Source organism: Lotus japonicus, chromosome 3, assembly GCF_012489685.1.
Source record: "Lotus japonicus ecotype B-129 chromosome 3, LjGifu_v1.2".
In the NCBI taxonomy this organism is placed as follows: Eukaryota; Viridiplantae; Streptophyta; class Magnoliopsida; order Fabales; family Fabaceae; genus Lotus; species Lotus japonicus.
Window position 1 is genome coordinate 95,004,779 of NC_080043.1, and position 24,643 is coordinate 95,029,421.

General features: G+C 31.8%; 3 protein-coding genes across 3 annotated transcripts; 1 reads left to right on the top strand and 2 right to left on the bottom strand.

The window, feature by feature from the left end:
- Nucleotides 1–212: 212 nt before the first annotated feature.
- Nucleotides 213–3,997, top strand: LOC130747729 (uncharacterized). Its single transcript, XM_057600744.1, has 3 exons — nt 213–756; nt 1,078–1,263; nt 3,507–3,997. Exons 1-3 carry the CDS (start codon nt 262–264, stop codon nt 3,792–3,794), a joined length of 969 nt encoding a protein of 322 aa, XP_057456727.1. The 5' UTR covers nt 213–261; the 3' UTR covers nt 3,795–3,997.
- A 137-nt stretch (nt 3,998–4,134) lies between these two features.
- Nucleotides 4,135–7,995, bottom strand: LOC130747728 (lysine histidine transporter-like 8). Its single transcript, XM_057600743.1, has 5 exons — nt 7,469–7,995; nt 6,532–6,665; nt 5,248–5,678; nt 4,964–5,095; nt 4,135–4,831 (listed from the first exon to the last, which is right to left on the bottom strand). The coding sequence occupies exons 1-5, from the start codon at nt 7,807–7,809 to the stop codon at nt 4,346–4,348; spliced, it is 1,524 nt and encodes a 507-aa protein (XP_057456726.1). The 5' UTR covers nt 7,810–7,995; the 3' UTR covers nt 4,135–4,345.
- Nucleotides 7,996–22,346: 14,351 nt separating this feature from the next.
- Nucleotides 22,347–23,037, bottom strand: LOC130743073 (auxin-responsive protein SAUR68-like). The gene has a single exon (XM_057595183.1). It carries the CDS (start codon nt 22,962–22,964, stop codon nt 22,530–22,532), a length of 435 nt encoding a protein of 144 aa, XP_057451166.1. The 5' UTR covers nt 22,965–23,037; the 3' UTR covers nt 22,347–22,529.
- Nucleotides 23,038–24,643: the final 1,606 nt, after the last annotated feature.

Consider the following 24,643-nt stretch of genomic DNA (forward strand, 5'->3'; position numbering starts at 1 on the left):
TTTCACAGTAGAATCTTTTACAAAAATATCAAAGAAGTGTCCTAAATATTAATAAAGAAGCATTACCTGTTTAATACACCTTCCTAAAATATTCAGAAATTCCCATTTTATCAACATCAATTAACCATTACAAAAAGGGAAAAAAGCAATATTGGTATTATTTTATGACATTTTTGTTGGTACTATTTAATATTTATAAGAGCCTGTGTTATCAAATTTGATTGTAAATGTGAGTGTTTGACAGAGAAACAGAGAAGAACAATGGGAGGAAGAACGCATCAAAAATCGGACTCAGAGGTGACAAGCAACAGCATGGAGCAATCTTCGTCGTCCCCGCCGCGTTCCCCTCCCCGGCGGCCACTGTACTACGTCCAAAGCCCTTCCAACCACGACGTCGAGAAGATGTCATACGGTTCAAGTCCGGTAGGCTCCCCTGCGCACCACCACTTCCAATACTACCTCTCCTCCCCCATCCACCACTCTCGTGAGTCCTCCACCTCTCGCTTCTCCGCCTCCCTCAAAAACCCCCTTCCTCTCCGCCACCAAAACCACCAACCACTCTCCTCATGGAAGAAGCTTCACCACCAAACCGACGACGATCTCGACGACGACGACGAGAACGACGCCGTTTACGACTCCACGCGAAACATCCGGTTGTACTTCTGCTTCTTCTTGCTCTTCGTGCTTCTCTTCACCACATTCTCGTTGATCCTGTGGGGTGCAAGCAAGAGCTACAAGCCTCGTGTAATCATCAAGGTAACGTTACATTCAGTTTTTCACTCTCACCGAACACATGTATCTAGTGCTTGTTACTAATTTTGATCTAACTCGCTCACTTAGAAACCGTCATTCCTAGTCAGAACTGATTAGGAATGATGGTTTCCAAGTGAGCGAGTTATGTTTGTATGTTCCTTGCTTGTGCATTTTGGGGTTTTCAGTTTCAAATGTTTCAACCTTTCATTCATAATGTGGGACCTCACACTGATCCTTGTTGTTGTTCTTCTAATTCTGAATTTTTGTTACTTGTTTGATTTTTGTGAAATTAATGAATAAAAAATGGGGGTTGGGAATTTGCAGAGCATAGTGTTTGAGAATTTGAATGTACAATCGGGGAGCGATGGGTCAGGGGTACAAACAGATATGTTGTCGTTGAAATCAACGGTGAGGATGTCTTACAGGAATCGTGGTACTTTCTTTGGTGTTCATGTCACTTCAACCCCTTTTCAGCTGAGCTATTTCCAGCTCACAGTTGCCTCAGGCCAGGTACATTTATTAATTCCATTCATCCTCCCATGTTTTTAAATTTTATGAATTAAAGAATACTACAATTTTATGAATTCATTAATGTTAGGTAACTTTAGGGAGTTTGACTTGACTCTTATGTGGTGTGTTGTATGCATTTTGAAACTTGAAAATCAAAGAAAATGGTGGTAGTGAAAATTGAGGGTTTGGAAAGGGTAGGATTAGGAAGAAGAATGCTGGTTCAGAAAAGAGGTTTCGCATTGTCCAAGGGTTGGGGACAAAATTGTGCATTGATTGGAGAGTCTGTGGGAACCTGAGACATGCTCAGCAACTTCAATTTGATTGGTCCTCTTTATTGGGGTGCATGTCTAAAACTCTAAAAGCTGCGTCTACCCATGCTCTCTATATCACCCTACTTCTCGGGCCCATCAAAAACTTTTATACTACTGTTTGAAAAATCATGGCATTTTTTAAGGGATTAAAAAGATTAAATATTACATTATAATTATCTATTGTTAAATATGTTCAATAGAACAATTCTCTTCCTCTTGTAACCACAAAAAAAAAATGTTCAATAGTAAGTTAGTAACTATTCCCTCCGTCCCTAATTATAAGCTAAAGTTGTAAAAATCACACTTATTAAGAAAGCCTTAATTGATGCATTGGTTTTCAAAAAAAATGTACAACTTTCTATGTTTACCCCTATTTATGATAACACTTTTTCATCATTGTACTACTAATGGTGGTGCTCCACTACCAATAAATGCAAGGGTGAATATGGAAAGAAATATTAACTTTTGCAAGGTTAGCTTATATTTAGTGACACAAAAAAAGTCTCAATGTTAGCTTATAATTAGGGACGGGAGAGAGTACTTTTCAAAGTTTCAACCTTCAACCCGGTGCCTACTTGGTTAGCGTTCCCCTTTTGGTACAGAGAATTGATGATGATGATGCTTTTGATGGATTCCCACAGACTTTTGATGAAGTTACAGGCCATGCTCATCGTAATTGGCAGGCACTCAGAGTACCTCTCACGTGGTTTTCACAGAATTTTTATTGCATCGGGGTAAAGGATTAGTGAAAAATGCGTGGATCAACTCTCAAACTAACAGGCCCAAACTTTGGCCTAGTCAAATAACAATTTTGCCTAGCCCAATATGTGAACCTAAGCAACAGACTAACATTGACCCAAAAAAAAAACACACTAACTTTTTTAGTCTTGTTTAACTACCAAATTACTAAAATGATTTTGTCATTACATCTTTCGTCCTACGATCAGTATACTAAGTGATAGATAACTAATCAATGAGTTTTTTATTCTGTTCATAAGAATTGGGAATGAAATAAGATTTTACTATTTTAGCGGTCTTACAACAATATTAGTGTGTGTTTGTAATTACTTAAAAGCACATTCACTACAACGACTCAAGATATGGGTTGATTAAAAGCACTTTAAAATGTGTGTTAACAGAAATACAAACACTCTCAGACCCTTATTGAATACTTACTAATTATCATATATTGAAGCTTATATACTAGAAAAAACGTTTAATAAGCTCTAAAAGGTCTTTTTTATTCTACGTCCTAATATGCTCATTGTCACATTTATAATGAAAGTCTTCTCTATATTTTTGTTTAAATTAAAATTTAAAATGAATGTTATTATTCTTCTTATGTGGCATGTTCTAATTGGTTGTTGGTGTTAAATTGTTATACATGACATTGCATATTCATTAAACACAATTTTGTTTTTCATAATTCATCCTATTGGTTGGGTGTAGTAACAAATTCATTAGTATTTAGTATATGAAAATCTGGTTTTGATTTATTCACACTTGTTTATTTTTCTCTTTTATTTCTGCACATTTTTTTCCTTTTATCTTCTCTTTGTGTTTTCTATCACATTATTGATTATATCTTTCATTTCTCTCTATAATCTTCATATCTCTCTCAAGATGTGGCTGGAATTGGGGGTGTGGATGAAGTATTATATTGTATTGAATTACAAGCTATGAATCAATCAAGTCATGTCCAATGCATTTCTTCATGCTTTCTTTTCCTTCAAAAGTGAAACATGGCATATGATCATGAAATGGAGCCGAGTCTTATCCTAGATTTTCTTGTTAACTCCTCAGATTCTTTATTTGTTCGTTTTCTTAGACACTCTGGGATAGTACATTCTGCATCTGCATTTGCATCATCAACTTATTCATGCAAATAACTTAGACTGCCTTTTGTGTTCACTGGTGCAAATCGGCAATTAGATGAAGGAGTTCTATCAAAGAAGGAACAGTCACCGGAATTTAACAGTAGTGGTGACGGGACACCAGGTTCCACTGTATGGTGGTGTCTCAGAACTTGGAAATATTAAAGAGCACTTGGACAGAGTCGCGTTGCCGCTGAACCTGACATTTGTAGTGAGATCAAGGGCTTTCATCTTGGGAAGATTGGTTAAGTCTAAATTCTATCGAAGAATCAGATGCTCTGTCACTTTGCATGGGAACAAGCTTGGAAAGCCTCTTCATTTGAAGGATTCATGTGTCTACAAGTGATAATTAATTGATTATTTATGTCCCCTTTACGTGTAAAGATAGCTGCTACTACAATTTTTGCTTGTTGTTTGTTGCCACACATCGTCTCCTAGGACGCACTTCTTTATATGTTTCCATTGGGTTCTTTTTGGTACTAGAATGTCTCGTCTGCTATGGATACTCATGAGCCTTCTTAAGTATATAAATGCCAATTCTAATGTAAATGTTGTTAATTTCTGCAGTTCTAGGGGCTTAATGTGTCTATTATTTTTTCACTACTTACACAGGTGAAATCAGAGTTGCCTATCTCATCCAGCTATAAGCTAATAAAACTTGAGAAAAATGATAATTACAGTAGATGTAAAATTATCAATCAACATCAGTATAGCTCAAACCTCAGAATATTTACATTTTCAATTTAATATTATGTATACATGAAAAATTAACTTATCTGCTCGCAGGCGGCCCAAGCAGAAAAATTGGAATAGAAAAATAAGTTAATTAGTAATTACTGCTACCAAGTACTAAGTAAGTAATTGGTTGTAGTTGCTTGTTATAACTCCAAATCATCATCACGGTTTGTAGAAGTTAGCGTGTAGGCCTTTATCAGCTAGAGCCTTGATAGCAGCAGCCACCAAAAGAACACTGAGAAACATCCCTAAGCATCCAAGTGCAAGGTTGAACCACCACACCACACCCTTTACGCGAGGTTTCTTAATGGATAACCACATGAAACAGGGGTAAGCATATGTAACTGGCACCAGGGTGAACCCTCCAAGCAATGCTGATAGGCTTGGCAGGAACGGGAACGTGACTGCCATGAAGAACGTGAACCCACCGAAGAATAAACGGAGGCATGTTCTCACCCACCGTGGACACTTCTTGTCCTTCATGCTCGTGTATCTCAGCTCAAGGTTGTCGAAAACAGGCATGGCATAGACTTGGAAGCTGCTCAAACAGTGTATTATTATCAAAAGATACATTGCCCCCATTGAGAATTTCGTTACTTGCTCCCTGTGAAATTGCGGGAATGCAGTTAACAACCCTCCATCTGGTATCTGCAACATGCATACAATTTTACAATTAGTTAACGAATTCAAGATTAAAGATCATTGGTTATCCAATTCATGAAAATAATATTAACTAGATGAAATGAAATGATGATTTTGCAAAGAGTATTGCATGCTTGCCTGGTTCCCATAAGCCCAGAATCCTGCAATCGCGAGAGGGAACACGCACATGGCAATGAGTATATAGGAAATGCTCACTCCTCTTCGCATCGGTCCTTTCGAAGTTTCCACGATATTTGAAGGTAACGTTCCCTGCAAATTGAAATCCATAAGAGAGAGCCTATGCATGTAATAAAACACTCGTTCATGTTTGTATACACGATAGAAAACAGTGAACAAAAAGTGTGTGAAAGCTAATGAAATTTCATTGGAACATTTGACAAACACTTGGGATGCATGGTTACCTGTATCTCAAGCAAAACATTGTGACCTCTGAAAGCGAGGACAATGATTCCAATGGCATTCAAAACATCACTGATCTTATCCACAGCAGAACCATGGCTCAACGACGAAGTGTAGGAAACACCGTGGGGCCTACCCTTCTTAACAGAGAGGAACCAGAAGAGGGTGCAGTAGGTTATGGCAGTGACGGCACCGACGAGAGAGACAGCGGTGAGTGAGTGGAGGTTTGGCAACTGAGCGATGAGAATGGCCACGCAAGTGAACACCAAGAACCACTCCACGCCAGTGAGCGAGTGCGCGTCGCAATCGTTGTCGCAGAGTGTGTTGAATAGGAGCTTGAGGGTCCTACCACCGGTGATGATGAACATCACGCATGTTCCTCCTGAGAGGTACATTACTGGGAATAATGCTGCTAACTTTCCAAGCCTTGAACCTACACAAATTCATAATATGCACAATCATTATATTGTAAGTCTCTTTCATGAACAAATAATGTCTCTCAGACAATGAAAACCACTCAACTCCAACTTCTGTTTTGACAACTTGTGGTGGATATGTCACATGATAAGAAATTATGGTTAGTGTTAGGTTGTCAAAACTCAAAGCTGAGTGTTGAAGTTAGATATCTAATCAAATAAATTAAAGTTGAAATTTTAATGTTAGAGGATTTATGAGTGTTTGTATCACTATATTTTAGTCCAATTGGGTTGTAGAAAAGACATGGTGATGAGGTGAAAAAGCATAGCAGGAAGTGAAACTGCTGCCTCAGTGATGCACATGATGAGAACATAATAGGGCCTACTCAATTTGATTAAGTGTATCGCAAGGGTGCATGTAATGTAAGAAAAATAATGTCTAGTGTCATTGCATCTATGATATGGTTTCAATTTTTGATGAGATGTCACTTACTAAAGTGCAGATTTTTACACATACAAATAGTGTAGACATATAACTGATCAATACCTCTCTTTCTCTTCTTCTATTATATCTCATATTTATTACTTATTTCTACTCTCTTTTCTATTTCACTCCAAATGTTTAAATCCGTACTATGGAATGGAAGTGCTTGAATTTCAGTTAACCTTAACACATAAATTCAGATTGAACTGAGAGTTACAAAATCTGCCTTATATTTGTATTAGTGCAAATAGAGAAATGAACATGTACTATATATATGTGAAGATGTTGGAGGCGTAGGCGATTTTCAGTTGTGATAGACAGACTTGGTTTAATTAACATAACAATGAAATTAATTAAAAGGAAAGTTTTAATTTGTGTTTTCTTACCGAATGCAGTGATGGCAAGGAAGAGGTATCTACTGTGACGAGTTCCAGGGACAGATTCATGAAGTTGAACAAGAAGAAATATGGTGTAGAGCTGCCAAACAAATGCTAATGACAAGCATATGGCCCCCCATGCCCTGCAAGTAATTAATTAATTAAGATTATTATAAAGATTATGCAAAATATAAACTAATTAAATGTGAGTCATTCAGTACCATTTTTACAGTTTAATATTGTAAGCATTATATTATTTAATAGTTATGACTTTTTAAAAAGTGAAAAAATGATTTGTAGATATTCAAGTAGTGCAAACATCCAATAAATATTTGGAATAAGAAAGAAATAGAGAAGATAGAAAATAAATGAATGTGACATATGATAAAAGAAAAAAATAGCGAAAAAATGTAGTGTCTATTGTATATCTACACTATATTGTATTTCAATATTTTCTCAGCATATAAATTTTTGTAGAATTGGTCAGTGTGCCTCCAATGTTGATCAGAGTCCCAAAGTTTTGTTAAAACGTGTAATTGGACAGCTGCCAGTTGGAATTATTAACAAAGTAACTGAATAAAAGTGAAAATGAAAGAAAAGTTTGGTTAAAAAGCTGAGATATCTTGTTTTCCTCAACAAAGTAAATAATGGTTCACCTTTTCAATGACAAAAATCCATAAATGACGGAGTATAATATAAGCGTACACGGAAGGAATTGGGTAGTGGGAAGAGGGAAAAGGGAATTAAAGGTAGAAAAATGCTAAACATGCATGATATAGAACGTGACGTGATAGAAAAAGAATTACAAACAGAAAATTGAAGTAAATGTGAAGTTTCTAGCTACACTTTTTGAGTGTCAAAAATACAATTGTAATGAGAGATTACTTATAATTATGGCTTAATTAATTAGATTCATCAGCATAATGTTAATTAATAAGATACGTACCATCCAAGAGTGGCGAAAGCAACAGGAAGCATGAGAGCTTGAAATCCAATGTTGGAAGAGAGGATATGGAAAGCTGCAGAGTAAGCATTGCCATTTCTTGATTCTGTGAGAGGAAGCCACGCATCTTTAGGATGCTGATGCTGGAGGACATTAATTGGTGAGGTTGAGGATGAAGGATGAGATTCAAAAGCAGAAGGGTTGTGATCTTGTGATGTGTGTGACTGTGAATGAAAACTAATGTTTATGAACATAGGAGGAGAAAGTGGGGGCTTGAAGGTTGCATCAGAGTAGAGAAGCAGAGCATTTTCTGATTTGAAATGTTCATGAGCTTCTTCTCCCATGTTAATTAATGTGCCTTCTTTGAGTAATTTCTAATTGATGATATATAATGGTGGAGACTGGAGAGAACAATTAAACTTGGGAGAAATTGGAGCAGAGGAAATAGAGGAAGGTGATGTGGTCTGTTGCGAATATTGGCATGTGAATCTTATAATATATACTACTGATATTGATATTTAATATAATGGAGGCTGCTATTGAAGGTTGAAGAGGAAAGAAGAAATGAAGCTTGAGACTCTAGCAATTTGCTCGTATGCAGTGATGATTCAATTCAACTTCTAACGCGTGGATTCCACTCTAAAACAAACAATGACATCATCTTGCTGATCTCATTGCTACTCTAACGAATAATGTTACTTACGCACCTCTCATTTGAGGTGGAAGAGGTGAAATGAGGAGAGAAATAGAAATAAAAGAAAAAGTAAGAGAGAGAAAATATGAGATGTGATAGATGATAAGATGAGAGAGGTAGAAACAAAAAGAGGTGAAAATGAAGTGTTTAAAAAATGATGTATGTATATATCATTGTTGCTACTCTAATATATAACACAAATTTTAATATTTCTATATTATATATTTTTGACAGCTAGGATATTTCTATATATATATTGACCAAAATGACAAGGTCATTTGATATATTTCTAGTTAATGATTTAACATATAGGGCTCGTTTGATGAAAAGATAAGCGGTTCGGATAGAATAACAGTAATTTTATCCTGTTGTAAAATTTAGTTTGTTGCGCAAGCAATATATGATAACATCATATCATACTAGACATATTAGCAACCATTCCATAAGAGTAAGGTATGATAAGAGGTATAAGAGTATATTCTCTTATCATATCATTTTCTTATCCAATCATTTCTGACCCTTTAGCTAGCAAGTGATCATTGAGCATTGGTTTCTTAACTATTATGAATAGAACAAAAAAATATTGGTAAGCGTTATTGCTGTTTGTGTTTGTGTTTGTGGCATAATTTGGTTAAGGAAATTTTTTTATAATGATGTGGTGTTAGATGATTTAATATATTGGATAATTCAAAAGATGTTAAAATTAGTAATAGTATATTATTATGCATCATATCATCAAAATTTAGTCTCTAGGATTAAACTAGTGGTGAGTGGTTTAAATAGTTTGTATGCGATTATAAAATTAAAAATTATTACCACTTTTATGCACAAAAAGAGAGTATTATAATTTTCTAAAATCAGATTAAATTCAAAATAGGATTTACCTAATATATATCCCTAAATTAGACTCTAATTTTTTTGGATCACTAAACATGACCTATTGTAAAAGGTTGTACTATTTTTTGTTAAAAAATTTAACATTTACACCAACCTTTTCGGTAACATGTTTCTTTCTTTTTCCCCACCCAACTTATATATCAATCAGTGACGAATTCAAAATATTTAAATTGTGGGAACAATATATATACACCCAATAAACTTGAATAGGTAATTTTAAAATATAAAAATTTTGTGAGGGCTATAATTTCATTTTTTACATATATATATATATATATATATATATATATATATATATATAGTGGCGGAAGCACGGGGTGACTTTCCAGCTTAGTCACCCTTCGCTTCTTGAAATTTCTAAAGAAATTTTTTTTAAGCAAAGCATTTAAAGGTAACTAGGCAAGAGGCAGAGAGAGTAAGAGCATCTCCAATGAAGTCCTTATTTTGGAATCTTAAAATAAGATCCGGATCTTATTAGATCCCACCATTTGAGCTATCTTAGGTGACATGAGATCTTAGTTTTTGCTAAGATTTGTGCCTTAGCTCATGTACTCTCAAATATGGGATCTTAAATAAAATAATATTTTTTTTCTCTCTCGTTCAATATAAAAATCAAAGTGAAAAATAGGGAGAGAAATAAATAATATAAATATATTTGGTACTGTGGGTCCAGTCAAAAGTAAAATAAGATCTCAACCACTAGAGTGAAATGTGCATAGAGACCTTATGAGTGTCTTAAATCCTATGTGGCAATCTAGGTCCACAAAAAGTGAATTAAGTCCCAAAATAAGATCTCACTATTGGAGATGCTTTAATAGTGTGTGAGCACCACCGTTTACACACACAGCACCCCGACAGCTCCTCTTTTTCTTTTCTTTTTTAATAAATCACACATGGAATGGGACCCACACATTCAAAGTTATAATATTTGAAAAACATAACATTAAGATAGTAGTGAAGCCGTGTTTTTCTAATGGAAGGAAACAGAAGCAGGAGAAATGAAAAAACAAGGCAAAGAGAAGAAAACTTATTGCCTTGTTTGGATTTGTTTAATTAAAGAAAAAAAAGAAAAAGAATGAGATTTTGCTTAGCTAGTACAATATTTTAGAACCTCTCAATTTTCTCTCTTACTCTTCACTTTCTCATGCATGACTTTTTATGGATATTCAAATTTTCATGAGTTCAAACTTGAATTTCTTGATTCAATTCTCTTTTTTGTTGCTTAATTGGTCTGATTATATGAAATTGAATTTGTGGTGTTTGTGTTTTGTGAAAAAGAAGTGATAAAAATTATGCACATCTACTATTTGTAAAAAGTCTCCTTTAAGGTTTAGTGGACTTTTGTGTTGATAATTTTTTGGTGCGGAAGAGATATTTTGTGGTTCTTCTCTTCAATTATCTATAAGATAGTCTTTTTTTGTTCTCACCAGAATACTTATGAGCCGGTTAGTATCTTTGCACCCAAACTAATATGATATTTCTTATGCTTATATAAAATATCTCTTGCATTCAAACTAATTTTTTGTTCTCACTAGTTTTTTTTTCGCTTACCCAATTTTGGCAATTTTTATTTAATAAAAATTGAAATTTTCTTACAAAGATCTCAGTCCCCCTTCTGAAATTCCTGGCTCCACCCGCCCCTACATATATATATATATATTTAATTTTCAGTAAATGGATCCGTCATTGATCCTCGTCAATGATTACTCGAGCTTCTTCTATTGTCGTCATACAGTATTTAGAGAACCCTTGTTTTAAAGTTATGACCACCCAAATGTGAATTCACTTAACACTAACGGGAAAATTTGAAAATTAAAATTTTCCATTCCACGCAATGGCGAAAAATGAAGTCAATTTGAAATTTACTTGATTTCGAAATAAAAAAGCAACAAGTCAAAAAAAAAAAAAAAGAGACTGATTGGAATGACTCGTGATTGTAGTTTATTAGTCCGTCGTCGGTGAAGCTCCCCAACAGCTTCCAACTTAGTAGTTAGGAGAGTTTTATGCAATTTTGTTGACCAACCATTAAATATAATAAAAAGGACAGTTTAATTTTGATTATTGAATTCTAACAAGGTTGGCTGCGTGTTTGGAGTATATTGCATGACAGAGACTAAGCACGGTACAGGTAAATTAGTCACACACTAATCATGTTTTTAAGCAAAACATTAAATCATCACGTGGAAACAGAAACTGTGTGGGTGTGTAATAAGTTGGAGTATAAATTATTTTATTATGTCAATCTCTATATAAGTGACTCAGCAATTATTTAATTAATTATCATCTCCCATATATATCTGATTTTTTATAATGTTCATAGTAAAGAAAACTCTCTTAAATTGTCTTTCCAAACAGTCTCGTGGAAAAAGAATAGTACTTCTTGGTTGACAACGACCATTTTTAAGATTATATATCTTAATTTCATATACTAGCTAGCCTAGCTAGGTGATAATGTGAAATTCTTGATTTTAAACAAGGGTGATTATTATTTATTAGGAAGCTTTTCGTGATCAAATTCTAAAAATCTTTTCTCATGTTAGACAGTGTGAATTCTGTGAAGGTTATTGAAGAAAAATAAAAGGCTTAAGGGAGTGTAATAGTTGAACACAAAAAGGGGTGGGGTTAATGCAATGGTGAAGTGGATACTCAAGTTGGTCTATCTACGGGGTAAGGAAACAAATAGTGGGTCAAGAAATCAGATTAAAATTAAGCAAACAAAGCTAAATTTTAGTGACATTGAAAGTAAAATTGTGAAGTTATGAGGGCGTTTATTTTATGTGAGGATATAATTAAATATTTTATATCATAATTTCACGTACTAGCTAGTATAGTAGTACGTATTACTAAAAAAAAAATTATTGTGGGGCATTTGCTCCCTTACCTTACTAGTGAATCTGTCTCTGCTCGCCCTTGATTTTTATGTGTTTAATAATTTAGGAAATAAATTAAAAAAAATCAATTAATGGTGAAATGATAAAATTTAACATGATCAAGTTTTCTTTACAAAGTTCATTGCTATCATACACGATCTATTGTTTTTAGTTCTTAATTTTAAAGAGTAATTAAGTGTTAATTTTAAATATTACAAAAAGTGTATAAAATCCAAATTTCCTAAAAAACGTGCGCATAAAATCTAAATTATGAGACAATTTGCTCTTCCACCAATCTTTGTCAAACTTAATGGAAACAACATGGATCTATCATCTATGGAGTAATGGCTAGTGCTCGTAGTAGATTCTCTTTGTTAATATTCCCCCATAATATTGCTAGTAGTGAACCGTACGTGAGCACAATGAATTAAGTTTAGAAACCCTATTGCAACTCTAAAAACCTTAATCGTGGTTCTTAAGACTATATACCCGGCACCAAGCTCGATATACTACAAAAAGTTCAAATAATTTTACATTGATATAATTAAAGATTTAATTTATATGTACTTACACTGAAATAGTTTCACGTATTTACCAAAAATAATCTCATCATTTTTTATTTTAAATTAATTTAAAATCAACATTAATCATGATGACAATTGATGGAATCTATTATATTATATTGTAACTTTTTTTTTTTTGGAAAGTATAAATTTATTGACAAAAAGAACAAGAACTTCCCGAAAACAAACCTCTCACAGAAGTAGAACCTAAACCCAAAACCTCCCAATTGATGAACATAACAAGTGAATGAGTCTCATCAAAACCTTACTAAGAAAAACCCTAGTGAAGGAAAAAGAGTACCATGATCACAAGCATGTCAACAAACCAAATCCAAAAAACCTTCCACCCAACAACAAAAACAAATTAGCAATATCAAAAGCACATAAAACCACCCCACATATCCTAAATTTTAAAGCACATCAGTACCGAAACAATACAGAAGCCTTAACAACAAAATCCACTATCATGCCTTCCCACGAAACACCTGCAACGCAACAAACTTGGAAGCCCCCTTCATGCCTTGAAACCATCACCGCAACAAACCATGCCTCCACCTGCACACTCTTGTCACTAATAATTTGCTATCCTTCCACACAAACACTGACCCACCCGTCGTGCCAATCGCCGATACAACCGAAAAGAACAACTTCATTATCCGTGCCCAACTCCCCAATTGCTTCTCCCGCGACACATCCAGTTATTTTCCTGAAGTAATAGAACACTTGATTTTACTTGCAGCACTCGATTTTAAATATTTTTTCCTTTCACCCCAAGCCACATACGTTCCAAGAAATTCACAGAGACACCATCCCCAATATAATATATTATATTGTAACTTTATAAAAAAAATTACACATTCAGCCAATCAATGACATGAGAAATTTTTTTTTTTAATTATTTAATTTATTAGTTGACGTGACTCATCCTTAAAATATGATTTGTAGATTGTGTAAAATAACTTTAGACCGTTGGTGTATTATTTTTTTTCTCAATAATTAAACTCTAAAATTAAATGTATTTTTTATGTAGAAAAAATTAAAATTGTATTATAAATATATAAACACGTCCTTCTGCACTATTTTATGTTTTTATCTTGTTTCCGTTAGATTGTAATATTTTACTTTCTCAATTAACTTTTTAACCTTTGTTGGTTGTAATTTTGTAAGAAAAAAAAAGCTTGTTGGTAATTTTTACAACCCAGCCAATGAAGGAGTGGTTGAAAGAGACTGTAGCAGCAAATGATGCGCCTCCATATGGAGGACAAGTGCTAAGCTATATTACAGAGGGTCTTAGACTCTGCGATGTAAAGGACGACAATCAACTTTGTATATCAACGGAGGAACTATATGTCATCAGCACATCCGTATATCTTATTGACATTTAGACTTCATGTTATGATGATTGTATTGTTGAATATTTAGATTACTTTGACTTCAATTTTTTTTTTTTATAAAACAACTCTATACTATTGGGGAGGGCATCGGTGGCATGTCAGGAGGATAGCAGTGTCTCACTCTTAAGTAGGAGTGTCGGGAGATTTTCTCAAGGAGGGTTGTTTATCAACTAGATTTTACTAATTTTAGGGAATTCAAACCCTTGATGTATAGGAAAAGTGAGAGTTGAATGTAACCTGGTGGCTTTAACTTCGGATATTGGAATAATAATTATGGATGAATATTTTGGACTTTGATTATGTTAATGTTGGCATGATTATTTTTTTATTCTAAAATTTTATTTTAACAAAGTAGAGTACGTACACAAGTTTATGTCTTGCAAAGCGTCACCGCTCACGACTCGCAATTCACAAATCACAACTAAGGAGCCTGATTCGATTTGTATGCACTATGTGAAGAAAAAAAATGTAGATCGATCGTCACATTAGGCATATATATCATATAATAATATAATTTCATATGAAATGATTTAAATCCATGCTCATGATGTGCGCAAATCATAATTACCTGCACAACCTCTTCTACAAATGCATTGAACCCACTGTGCAAACGGAATATTCATGGATTTGCCAATTCCCATGGAAAGATTTGGTAGACATCCAATGATATAGTATATAGACATCTAAAAGTGAAAAAAAAAATAAAAAAGAGATTTCTCTTTTTTTTTTTTCTTTCTCAAATGTGAACTTGGCGTGTTGATGTATGGAAACCTTTTCCATCGCTACAAGAAATTAAAAAGGGTGTTAGCGGTAGTTATAAGTAGGACCGGCGGCGGTTAAAACCTCCGCAAGAAATAGGTACTAGCGGTTTCCCAACTGCCGCTATATTAAGCGTCGGCACCAACAGTAGTTTATGGAACCGCCATGCATTACACCGTAAAATATTAAAATCTTTCCACGACATCTTTCCAATTTCCACCACTAAGCGATGACTTTCCTCAAGATTTGGGTTTCCTTCACCACCTCCGCCGCTCAATGTTTTAATGCCAACACACTTAAAAGAGGAATAAAGGAGAGAGCAATTATTTGCCAAAGGTATGTCGAAGTAACCTAACAAAATACAAAAATATTTTATTCATAGTTTTACCCCACTCTTTTAAAGATAGATATAAATAAAAGATAGGAAAATGAGTTATATGATATGTGAAGTAATAAGAAATAGAATGAGATGAAAAGAAAAACATAACGATTGGAAATGAAATATAAGAGAAAGTAAAATGTGAATAAATCATTAATTAAAAAAAAAATTCTTTAAATAAAAAACTTGAAAGAAACTCCCCGTAATGTAGTACCGTTTCTGAATGTCAGTGTAGACTTAATTCTATGACTCACCACACAAATCTATTGAATGAATAGGTTAGCAAAAAGAAATAAAAAAATAGTTACAAAAATGCTTCAGAGGCTGCAGAGTAAATGATCATAATTAACTAGTTCCTTCTTGATAAAGATCCTGCAAATATGATTGGCACCGACAAGTAGCAATGGAAATTAACATTGCTTCCTCCACATCCTTAGCTACATTTCTCTGGATCAATGTAATCACATACTTAATCACCGTGGCATCACAAGGCAACGTGAGGGGCACATTGCTAGAGTGACCAAACTCTTCTTCTGCCAATTTGAAGAGCTCTCTGAAGATGTTGTTCTTCAAATACACCAATGGAAGCACAAAGCGCTTCTTATCCATGCTGTACACAACAAACTGACCCTTCTCTGTCTTTCCCCACTGCCTCTGCCATTTCCTAGCTATTTGGATGATATTATTGGTACTAATAATCATTCTTTCAATTACCTTTGATGATGAACTATAGCTAGCTAGTAAAGACTATTGAGAAGGTTGATTTTGATAGTGAGGAATTGAGGACAACCAAGAAGAACAAGATATTTGAAAACCTGAGGTTTTGGTAAGGGAAGCTAAAGAGTTGGTTCCTTATATAATCAGCGGCCCACGCGGACAATTTCTTCAATGGTGCTTAAATTGTGCCAGATTTTAATGTTGGAAGCAAAACCAAGTGACATATATACGTATGCATTGGAGTAGAATTTACATTATACTAGAAATTAAACCCGTGCGTTGCACGGGTTTGTGATACTTAAATTTAGCAGGTGTAGTATATGTAAGGATGATTCAATTGATTGAACAAAATAGTATAGAAAAGCATAAGATAGACTCTAAAGTAGTTTATTACCTGATGAAGCATTAGCAAACACGATTTTTTTCACTCCCCCAGCCTTGCAATGATTCTCCTATAGTATAACATGATTGTATTTTTCTCTTTGCTGCTTATTCAGTAATTGGTGACATCTTTCATGCCTCTCTTCTAATTCGTGAATATTATAATTATTAAACTCTTCTCTAATAAGTCTATTGTCCAAGGCTTCTATGCATACGTTTTCTGGTAATGGCATTCCATTAAAGTCAATAAGATACTACTTACCATTCTTGATCAAAACCTTCTCAATTTCAATCAACTAATGTATTAAAAAGTGACATACTTGTTGAAATAGCTAGTGACAATTTTCAATTTTTTGTCATTCTCTAATGAAGTCTAAGATTTGTATAACTTGAGTGTGTGAGTGATTTGTTTATATAGAGATGTACAATAGATACATAGTTTAATTTAGTACATGGTATTTTTTATATTTAATGTAGGTAGCTGAATAGTCTTTAAACATTAAGCAATTTTAATCAGTTTTTGAAGTAGCACTACTGCCAGATAATGATATAATGAAGGTTATTTTTTTAATAGATGAATAGCCTTAATTACGAAAACTGTTAGGAAATGATTCAGATTCTGTGTTCTAGAAATGTACATCCTTTAATTATTAAGTTGAATAGCCTTAGTTACCAAATGGTTAATTGTTCACATCATGTTCTAGAAAATGTATCCTTTAATTTGATAGCTTTTTTTTCATAAATGTTTAATACATGGTGAATCCTTGTCTTCGTTGGAGCCTTTTTACATATATTAAATAGCCTTTTTTACAGAATGCAGGTTATGAAAGCTCGTAGGAAATACTAAGTTAAATAGCCTTTTGTTGAGCTTCATTGCCTAGTGTACCTTAAAAAGACAAAAATAATTAAGATATAAATAGTAAGATAAGTGTTTGATACAAAGCTTTTCACAATTTTAATATCATGAGTGTACAATCTTTACTAATGTATTATTTAATATAATGATTCAAGCGTGCTTTACATATATGTGTTGCATGAGTTTCTTTACAACATTTTTTACATTAAATAATAATGATTATAGTTTAAATTATTACATAAATATTAAAATATTTTTTATTTTAAAATAAATAATAATAATTGTGTTCAACATTTCAATCATTTCCAAAAAAAAAGACTTACAATAAATATTAAGGGTGTAATCGGACCATATTTGATCGGATTTAGAGTGTTTAAATGTCCGAACCAATCAAACATGTTCGGTTTGGGTTGGTTCGAATTTCATAGTTTTTCCTTCTAAACCCGAACCAAACCAACCCGATCTCAAACGGATTGGTTCGGTTCGGATGGTCGGATTTGAAAAGAAAAAAATTTATTTGAAAATATGCACGAAAATTATTCTAAAAATGTGAAAAATTATAAAAAAAATCTAACATTTTTAAAGAACAGAACATTCGATAAATACATAATCCATATAATCTAAATAAAACTAACATCTCTAATACAAATATAAATATGTAATATAATGGGCTGAAAGTGTTTGAGCTTAATGTAAAAAAATTCTTAATTCATTGGGTTGGTTCGGATTGATCGGTTTTTCAATCTCCAAATCCGATACCCCAATCCAATTTTATCTAAATTATTTATTGCCACATTATTTTGTCATTAATCAACTTCAATTTTAGTTATTTTTTCCTAATGCAAAATTCAAGTCAATTTTTATGCTTATGAATATTATTATTCAATTTTGGTAGTTGAATTACTTTTGACAATATCATTTCTTTCAGTTTTTTATTTTATTATTTAGTATATTAATTACAAAGAAATTTGTTATTGCTTCCTTTATTTTAATGCAAATGTAGGAAGATTTTACTGTTTGATATATTTAATTAAATTAAAAAAAATAAATGACTATGACTAATTTTTTTTTTTAAATATTAGTTTTTGTAAGGAAAATCTTAATACAAAGGTTCAAAGTAATTTTTATATTTTAGTAGGTAGTGTAAAAAATAGTAATAAGTTTTATTTATTATTTTTTTAAAATTCCTCAACCTATGATGAATAATTATTATAAAAATTAATTTTAATTTTAATATATAACAAATTAGAAAGTTTTACAATTAAAAAGAAGTATAAAAAATTACTATTAACTATCTAATATTATTTTTTTAGGAAGCAGAAATAAACAAATTTAGGAAGCATAAATAAATCCAATATTTTTATTAATGTAAAGTTAGTCAATTTCAGTTATTATTATTACTTAAAATTTCCCTCATGTAGTAATTAATAATTGAAATTAAAATAATATTAATATTTAATTTAAAATATGAGAAATTGAAAAGTTTAAAAATCACTAAGTAATAATTAATAATAAGTGGATGTGTATTGAAAGTTGAATAGAAATTTGTTTAACTTTCATTCTTTAATGCATTGAATAGTTATAGCTCAAGTGAGCTTTACATATATACTAGAAATGGTACCCGTGCGTTGCACGGGTTTATTGATAATATTTTTAAAATTATATATGATTATCATAATTTTAATAAATATAAATATTATGGGCCTCTAGGACTCCAAATTATAAAAAATATATACAAATATTAAAACATATTTAATTATAAAATATAATAAATTAAATAATAATGGATGTGAGACATTTGATTGAATAGAATTAGAGTTCTTTAGATCTAAATAATTACTATTACTCAAATTTAATAATTGATATTTAAAAAAAAACTTTATTGAAACGCAATAAAAATGAGAACAACCTTCTCACTTAGATAATGACATTGGATCACAACAAACCGATATCTGTTGTTCCTTACCACACCCTTGATTTGACAAAAAATTGTTTACAATGTTTCTCTCACGCAATACATGCACCACACTAACACATTGAATTATAGGCATCAGATGATCTATATGATTAAATACATGTTCCAATTTCCATGACCTTCTATCTCCCCTAGACACTCACCCAACCACTAAGGATGAATCACTTTCAATCACCACATTTGAAAAATTAAATTGCTAAATAAACAACAAAGCGTGTAACACTACTTGAACATTCGTCAAAAGCCCACAACATTCCAGGTCCTTTTGCAAACTAACCTAACACCCCCCTCCTTGATCCCTAAAAACCCACCAATACCACTCACCACTGAGTTTCCTTTCGACTCCTTATCCACATTAAACTTCAAAACAGTGGCTGGCGGTCGCTCCTAATACATTGTTTGTGACATCTTTTATTTTTGTGGCCATTCAATACGCTCAAAGCCTCTAGCAAATTGTTCCAAATCATATGGACAATCATTCTACTTCCCTTTGACTCACCAAAACGTACAAACCAAGTAATAGTTTCATATATGTTCAACAGAAACAGCTTTGTTATTAAACACTGCATGCATTTCTCTCTAGTAATAGATATTAAATCATTAGCGCTTAAGTAGTCTTAATTCTTTTTCGTTTAAAAATATAGAAAATTATTATGTGAGTTAGAAATATATTAAATCAAGTAATAAGTTTTTAATATCATAAATAAATTATAATGACATATTTTTTACACTTTATATCCACAATAAATTAATTTTTACTTTTAACATCATAATAAAAAATGTTTTTATTAGAGTAAAAAATTATTTGTTAAATTTAAATTAATTCAAATTTGGTCATAATTATTTTAATCTGTTATTCATTCTCAAGTCATTTCTACTTATATATAATAGATCAAAAATTATATTTAAAGAATTTTTTCAACGAATGCACACATATTATAGTTAATGGTAAATACTTATAGAGCGCCACTTTTTATTTAAAGACTACATTTTTTTAATTATTTTTTAATAAATATTAATTTACTATAATTAATTTTAACTCTCAATATTTTTTGTATATGCAAATATTACTTAGTTTTATTTTAACTTTCTCCCCTTCAATTTATGATTGATAATTAATATTCTAACTTTTTTTAACTAATACTGAATAAACTGTTTTTTTATAAGTAACTTAAATTTATAATTAATACTTAATACAATTGATACGAACGTGAGTTTTTTATTATTTATTCTATTTTTTATTTTTACTATTTAATATATAGTACTCCCATATGATTTAGTGTAGTTTTTTTACAATTCATTATTTTTTTCCTGAAATAAATATATAGTAAATGAGTAATGTAAAAAAAATTCAAAATTTAGTTTATAATTTTATTTGTATTTAGCATGGTTAGCTAAATAGTCTCTAGTTAATTTCTTTCAGTTTTCAATCTTTATATTTAATGTATTTAATAAAAAAATTATTTCATATAATTTATAATTCAAAGGTTACATTATATTGGCATGTGTAAAGTAAAAAAAAAACAAAAAGCTTGACATATTTCAAAAGTTACATTGTATTGAAAGTTGAATAGAAATTTAAATTATTTAACTTCTTTATTTAATGCTTTTAATACATAAAGCTCAAGTGAGCTTTATATATATATAGATATAGATTTGTTGAGGGAATGGGCTTATATATGGAGTTTGTCTCAAATCAACTTGGTATATGGAAATTAAAGGTGTCCGGTGCATTTGGGAAATACCCACTTGTTATATGATTCAGTTTGTAACGCATGGAGTGTATCGTAAACTTATCAAAAAGAAAAAAGGGAGTGTATCGTAAGTTAATAATCATGTTTAATTTCCGCACAATATACTCAAGAAAAAATGAAGAGTTTCAACTGTGATAAACTAATTAAATTTAAAAGTGCTAGAATGACACAATTTAGACGTTATTTACTCATATTCACTATAAAACCTTAAGGCAACATGTGTGTCTTTCCGCTCATAAATTGCTCAACATTTGTTTATCTATCAAATGTGAAACTTAATTAACACTTATAAAAATATAGGAAGCTTTTTACATTTAATTTAATTAATTGATGTGACACATTTTAAAAACGGATAAGTTCACAATGTAGAAATCTTTAAGTACTCATAATTAAACTCAAATTATATTTTAGAATTATTTATGTGTAAGTTGATCCAACAATTTGAAGTTTTCAGTGAGGAACATATATGGTGGGCAACAACCATAACAAAAAAAAAGTTTATTGAACAATTAAGGGTGAAGTGGGAACAAAATTGAGCAGGAGAACATGCTTTTAATTGAGAACTTTGTTGCCACTCACCGACTTATGGATTATGGTAATGGGCCAATTAATTAAAAGTGTAGGAAAACACGGAATGTTGGACCCAAACACAAGAATTTCGTGGCAATAGCCTAAAAATAATTATTCAGATATAGTCAGATTTGTATCCACTTGTTCCAGTATTCATGACCAATAATAACAACCATGAACTTTTCAAGCTAGGATCTAGAATTCTATTTCACTTCAATTTTGAAGTCAATTGAACGGATTCATAATGCCTCATGTGCTTGGAAAGACATTCAATATTTCAATTCTCAGAAACCCAAGATCTTTACAATATTTATCTTTTTTTATTTTATAAAATTAGATAATTGATAGTGAATTGTAATTTTTTAGTAAGGCTGGAGAGGAGTTAAAAATAATTTTGGAGTAGAAGATCTGAGTTCATCATCTCTAGTAAGTTAGTAACATTTTCTAAGACTTTCTCTTGCATGATTTTAGCACACGAGAAACGTACAAAAATGCTGCAACTTCATAGATTAAATATGGTTTTAGTCCCCGTAAAATTGTAATTTGGATCCTCCAAAAAAATTCATATATTTTAGCTACCAACATTATTGAAATAAGTGAAGTTAATCCTTATCGTACTTTTGTTTGGCGGTTTTTGTGTAATAGTGACGATTTATAACGGCCACAAATTATTTATTTTTATTTCAGAGGCGGATTAAACCGTCAAAAAATGAACCAGGTGATAAATTTCACCTATTTCAGGAATGATGAGTACTAAAGGCTATGAATTTTTTTTAGAGTGATTAAATCTAATTCGCTCATATTTTACATTGATTAAAAACATATTTAACAAAAAAAACTTAACCATCTTAAGTTTCACTGTCTAACCATTAGGTTATGTGTATTTAATAATTACAAAAATAACAGAAAATTAAATTAATGGTTAGATGGTGAAATTTGACAATGCCAGTTTTTTTTTTCTTTCTTTTTTATAGTTTTTACTGAGAGGATCTTTCCAATTTCAACCTGTTCACATAATATGTTCCAATTTCACTTTAAAAATAAAATGATTGAGACTAAATCATTTGTGGGTAAAAAATGTTATTTATGCAATTGACATGTCTCAAATATAAATGCTAAAAGCAGAGTATCGTAAATATATGAACTATAATGAGTTCATTTAAAATAGTAAAAAAAAAATTGGTCGTTTCCTTCTCCCAATTAATTACAAAACTGATTTTCAAAAGCTATCTCTATGATCTATATATATACTTCTTCAAAAGCCATAGATAATTATTCTTTCATCATTTTGCCCAATACAATTAGAAGATGATGATGCGTCATTGTGACATGCAGCCATGAATGTGATCAAAGCCTTCTCCACATCTTCAGGGATGCATTCTTGAACTAAAGAAATCACATAGTCCAAGAAAACACCATCACACGGTAACATGATAGGTCCATTTGCAGGTAATCCAAACTCTTCCTCTGACCATTTTAGAAGCTCTCTGAAGATTTTTGTGCTAAGAAACTTTAGGGGAACAACAAATCGCTTGTGATCGATGCTGTAAACAACAAAGTGACCCTTGTTTGTTGCTGAATTAGAATGCGTGTTCACTTCGTGTCTCGGGTATGAAATTCTCTTGCGTTTCCCTGCTGCCATTTTCTGCCACTTTCTTGCCATTTCCATTAGCCTTTTTGCATTGATCATGGTTGAAAAATGAATATCTGAGTACTAGTTGGTGCAAATTGTGATTGAGGCTGTGTTGAATGTGGGGTTGAATGTGTGTTCTATGGTTGTGGAGGTATATATATATATATATATATATATATATATATATATATATATATATATATATATTGATGAAATTAGACAGCACTATATGCTAATGTTTTGCTGATATGGTGCATGGCCATGTGGAGTCATTCACAAACCACATAACAGGAATGAGGTTGGGAGCGATGTGTGTGTTTGGTCTGAGGCACGATAACTAACTAAGTCTCATTGTAGGCCATATGTTCCTTTGAACTTTCCTGACATAAACAATTCCAATAGATATAGACATACACCAATTTCAAAAAAAAAAAAAAATAGACATACACCGTGTGTGATATTTATTCGAAGTACACAATTTTTAAAAATTACATCCTGGAATTGGTGGGATCGAATTTTTATTTCTGACAATTTGTGGCGGCCAGAAATAAAAATATATTACCCAAATTAATTTTATATATGTTTGATCCTGTAGAAAGGATGACCGACAATTTCAACCGCCACAAATTACATGTGTCGAATGAGTGTCTTCATTATTAAAATGTCCAAAAATCATTATTAATTCATTCTGATATTTAAACACACAAACTTGCACCTCATTCTTTTTTTTTTATCCTAATCTTTGTATCACATTTATGCTTCTTTTATCTTTTATTCCTTTCACTCTTGTGTTTGCCGAGCTATAACTCATGGTAGTCCGACCTAATAACCCAATAAAAATAAATGGTTAAGAATATTGAGAGTTGTGTGTCTATCGAGCTACCCCTGATGGCAGCCTAAAAGCGAAAGAGACAATATCAAGTGTAATAAAAGCTTAATAAAAATATAATAGAAATATAATAGAAATTCATGCACTCTAATACCAGAACAGAGGGCTAGAGTGTGTGTTTATCATTGATTCCGAACCATAGAGTTTAGAGAGAACAACTCTCCTTCTAATTTGGGTGGGTGTGTTGAGGTGTTTACAAAATATTATTGTGCCATAAATGCTAAAGATGGTCAATCTCTTTCTTCCCAGCAGGACAAAAACCATACATTAACATGTTGGCCCCAACAACAGCTAAGACCTTCAAGAGGGCTTTAGGCCTAAGTAATACATACCTAAATAATTGCAAATTCTAATTAATGGATAATACCTATCTATTGAAATAATTTTGTGTGATGTGTCAATGTAAACAAAAGTACAGAAGTTCAAACAGTACTTATATGTCGGTTGTACAAAATTATGAAAGACTATTTAAGTATTTATGCATTAAATCTAACATGTTCATATAGTATATGGCTAATTGTTTTTCTCAAGTATGACTTCCCATCATGTCATAATTGTTTTTCTAAGTATTTGTACCCACGTACTATGGTACAAATTCCTGGGTATGTATGTCAATCTAAGTACTATGGTACACATCTTGTGCTATGCTCAAAAGTCACAAGGTTCGTTTCATTTTATAATTAAGATTTATAAAATATGTAAAATGTTTATTTGAATTGAGTTAGATGTTACATTATTAATTAATATTCCATACCATTTCAAAAAAAAAATTATTAATTATTATTTTTTATTTTATTTTTTTCATAGCTAATTTTAGTTTTAAATTAAAATTTATTGTTTCATTAGC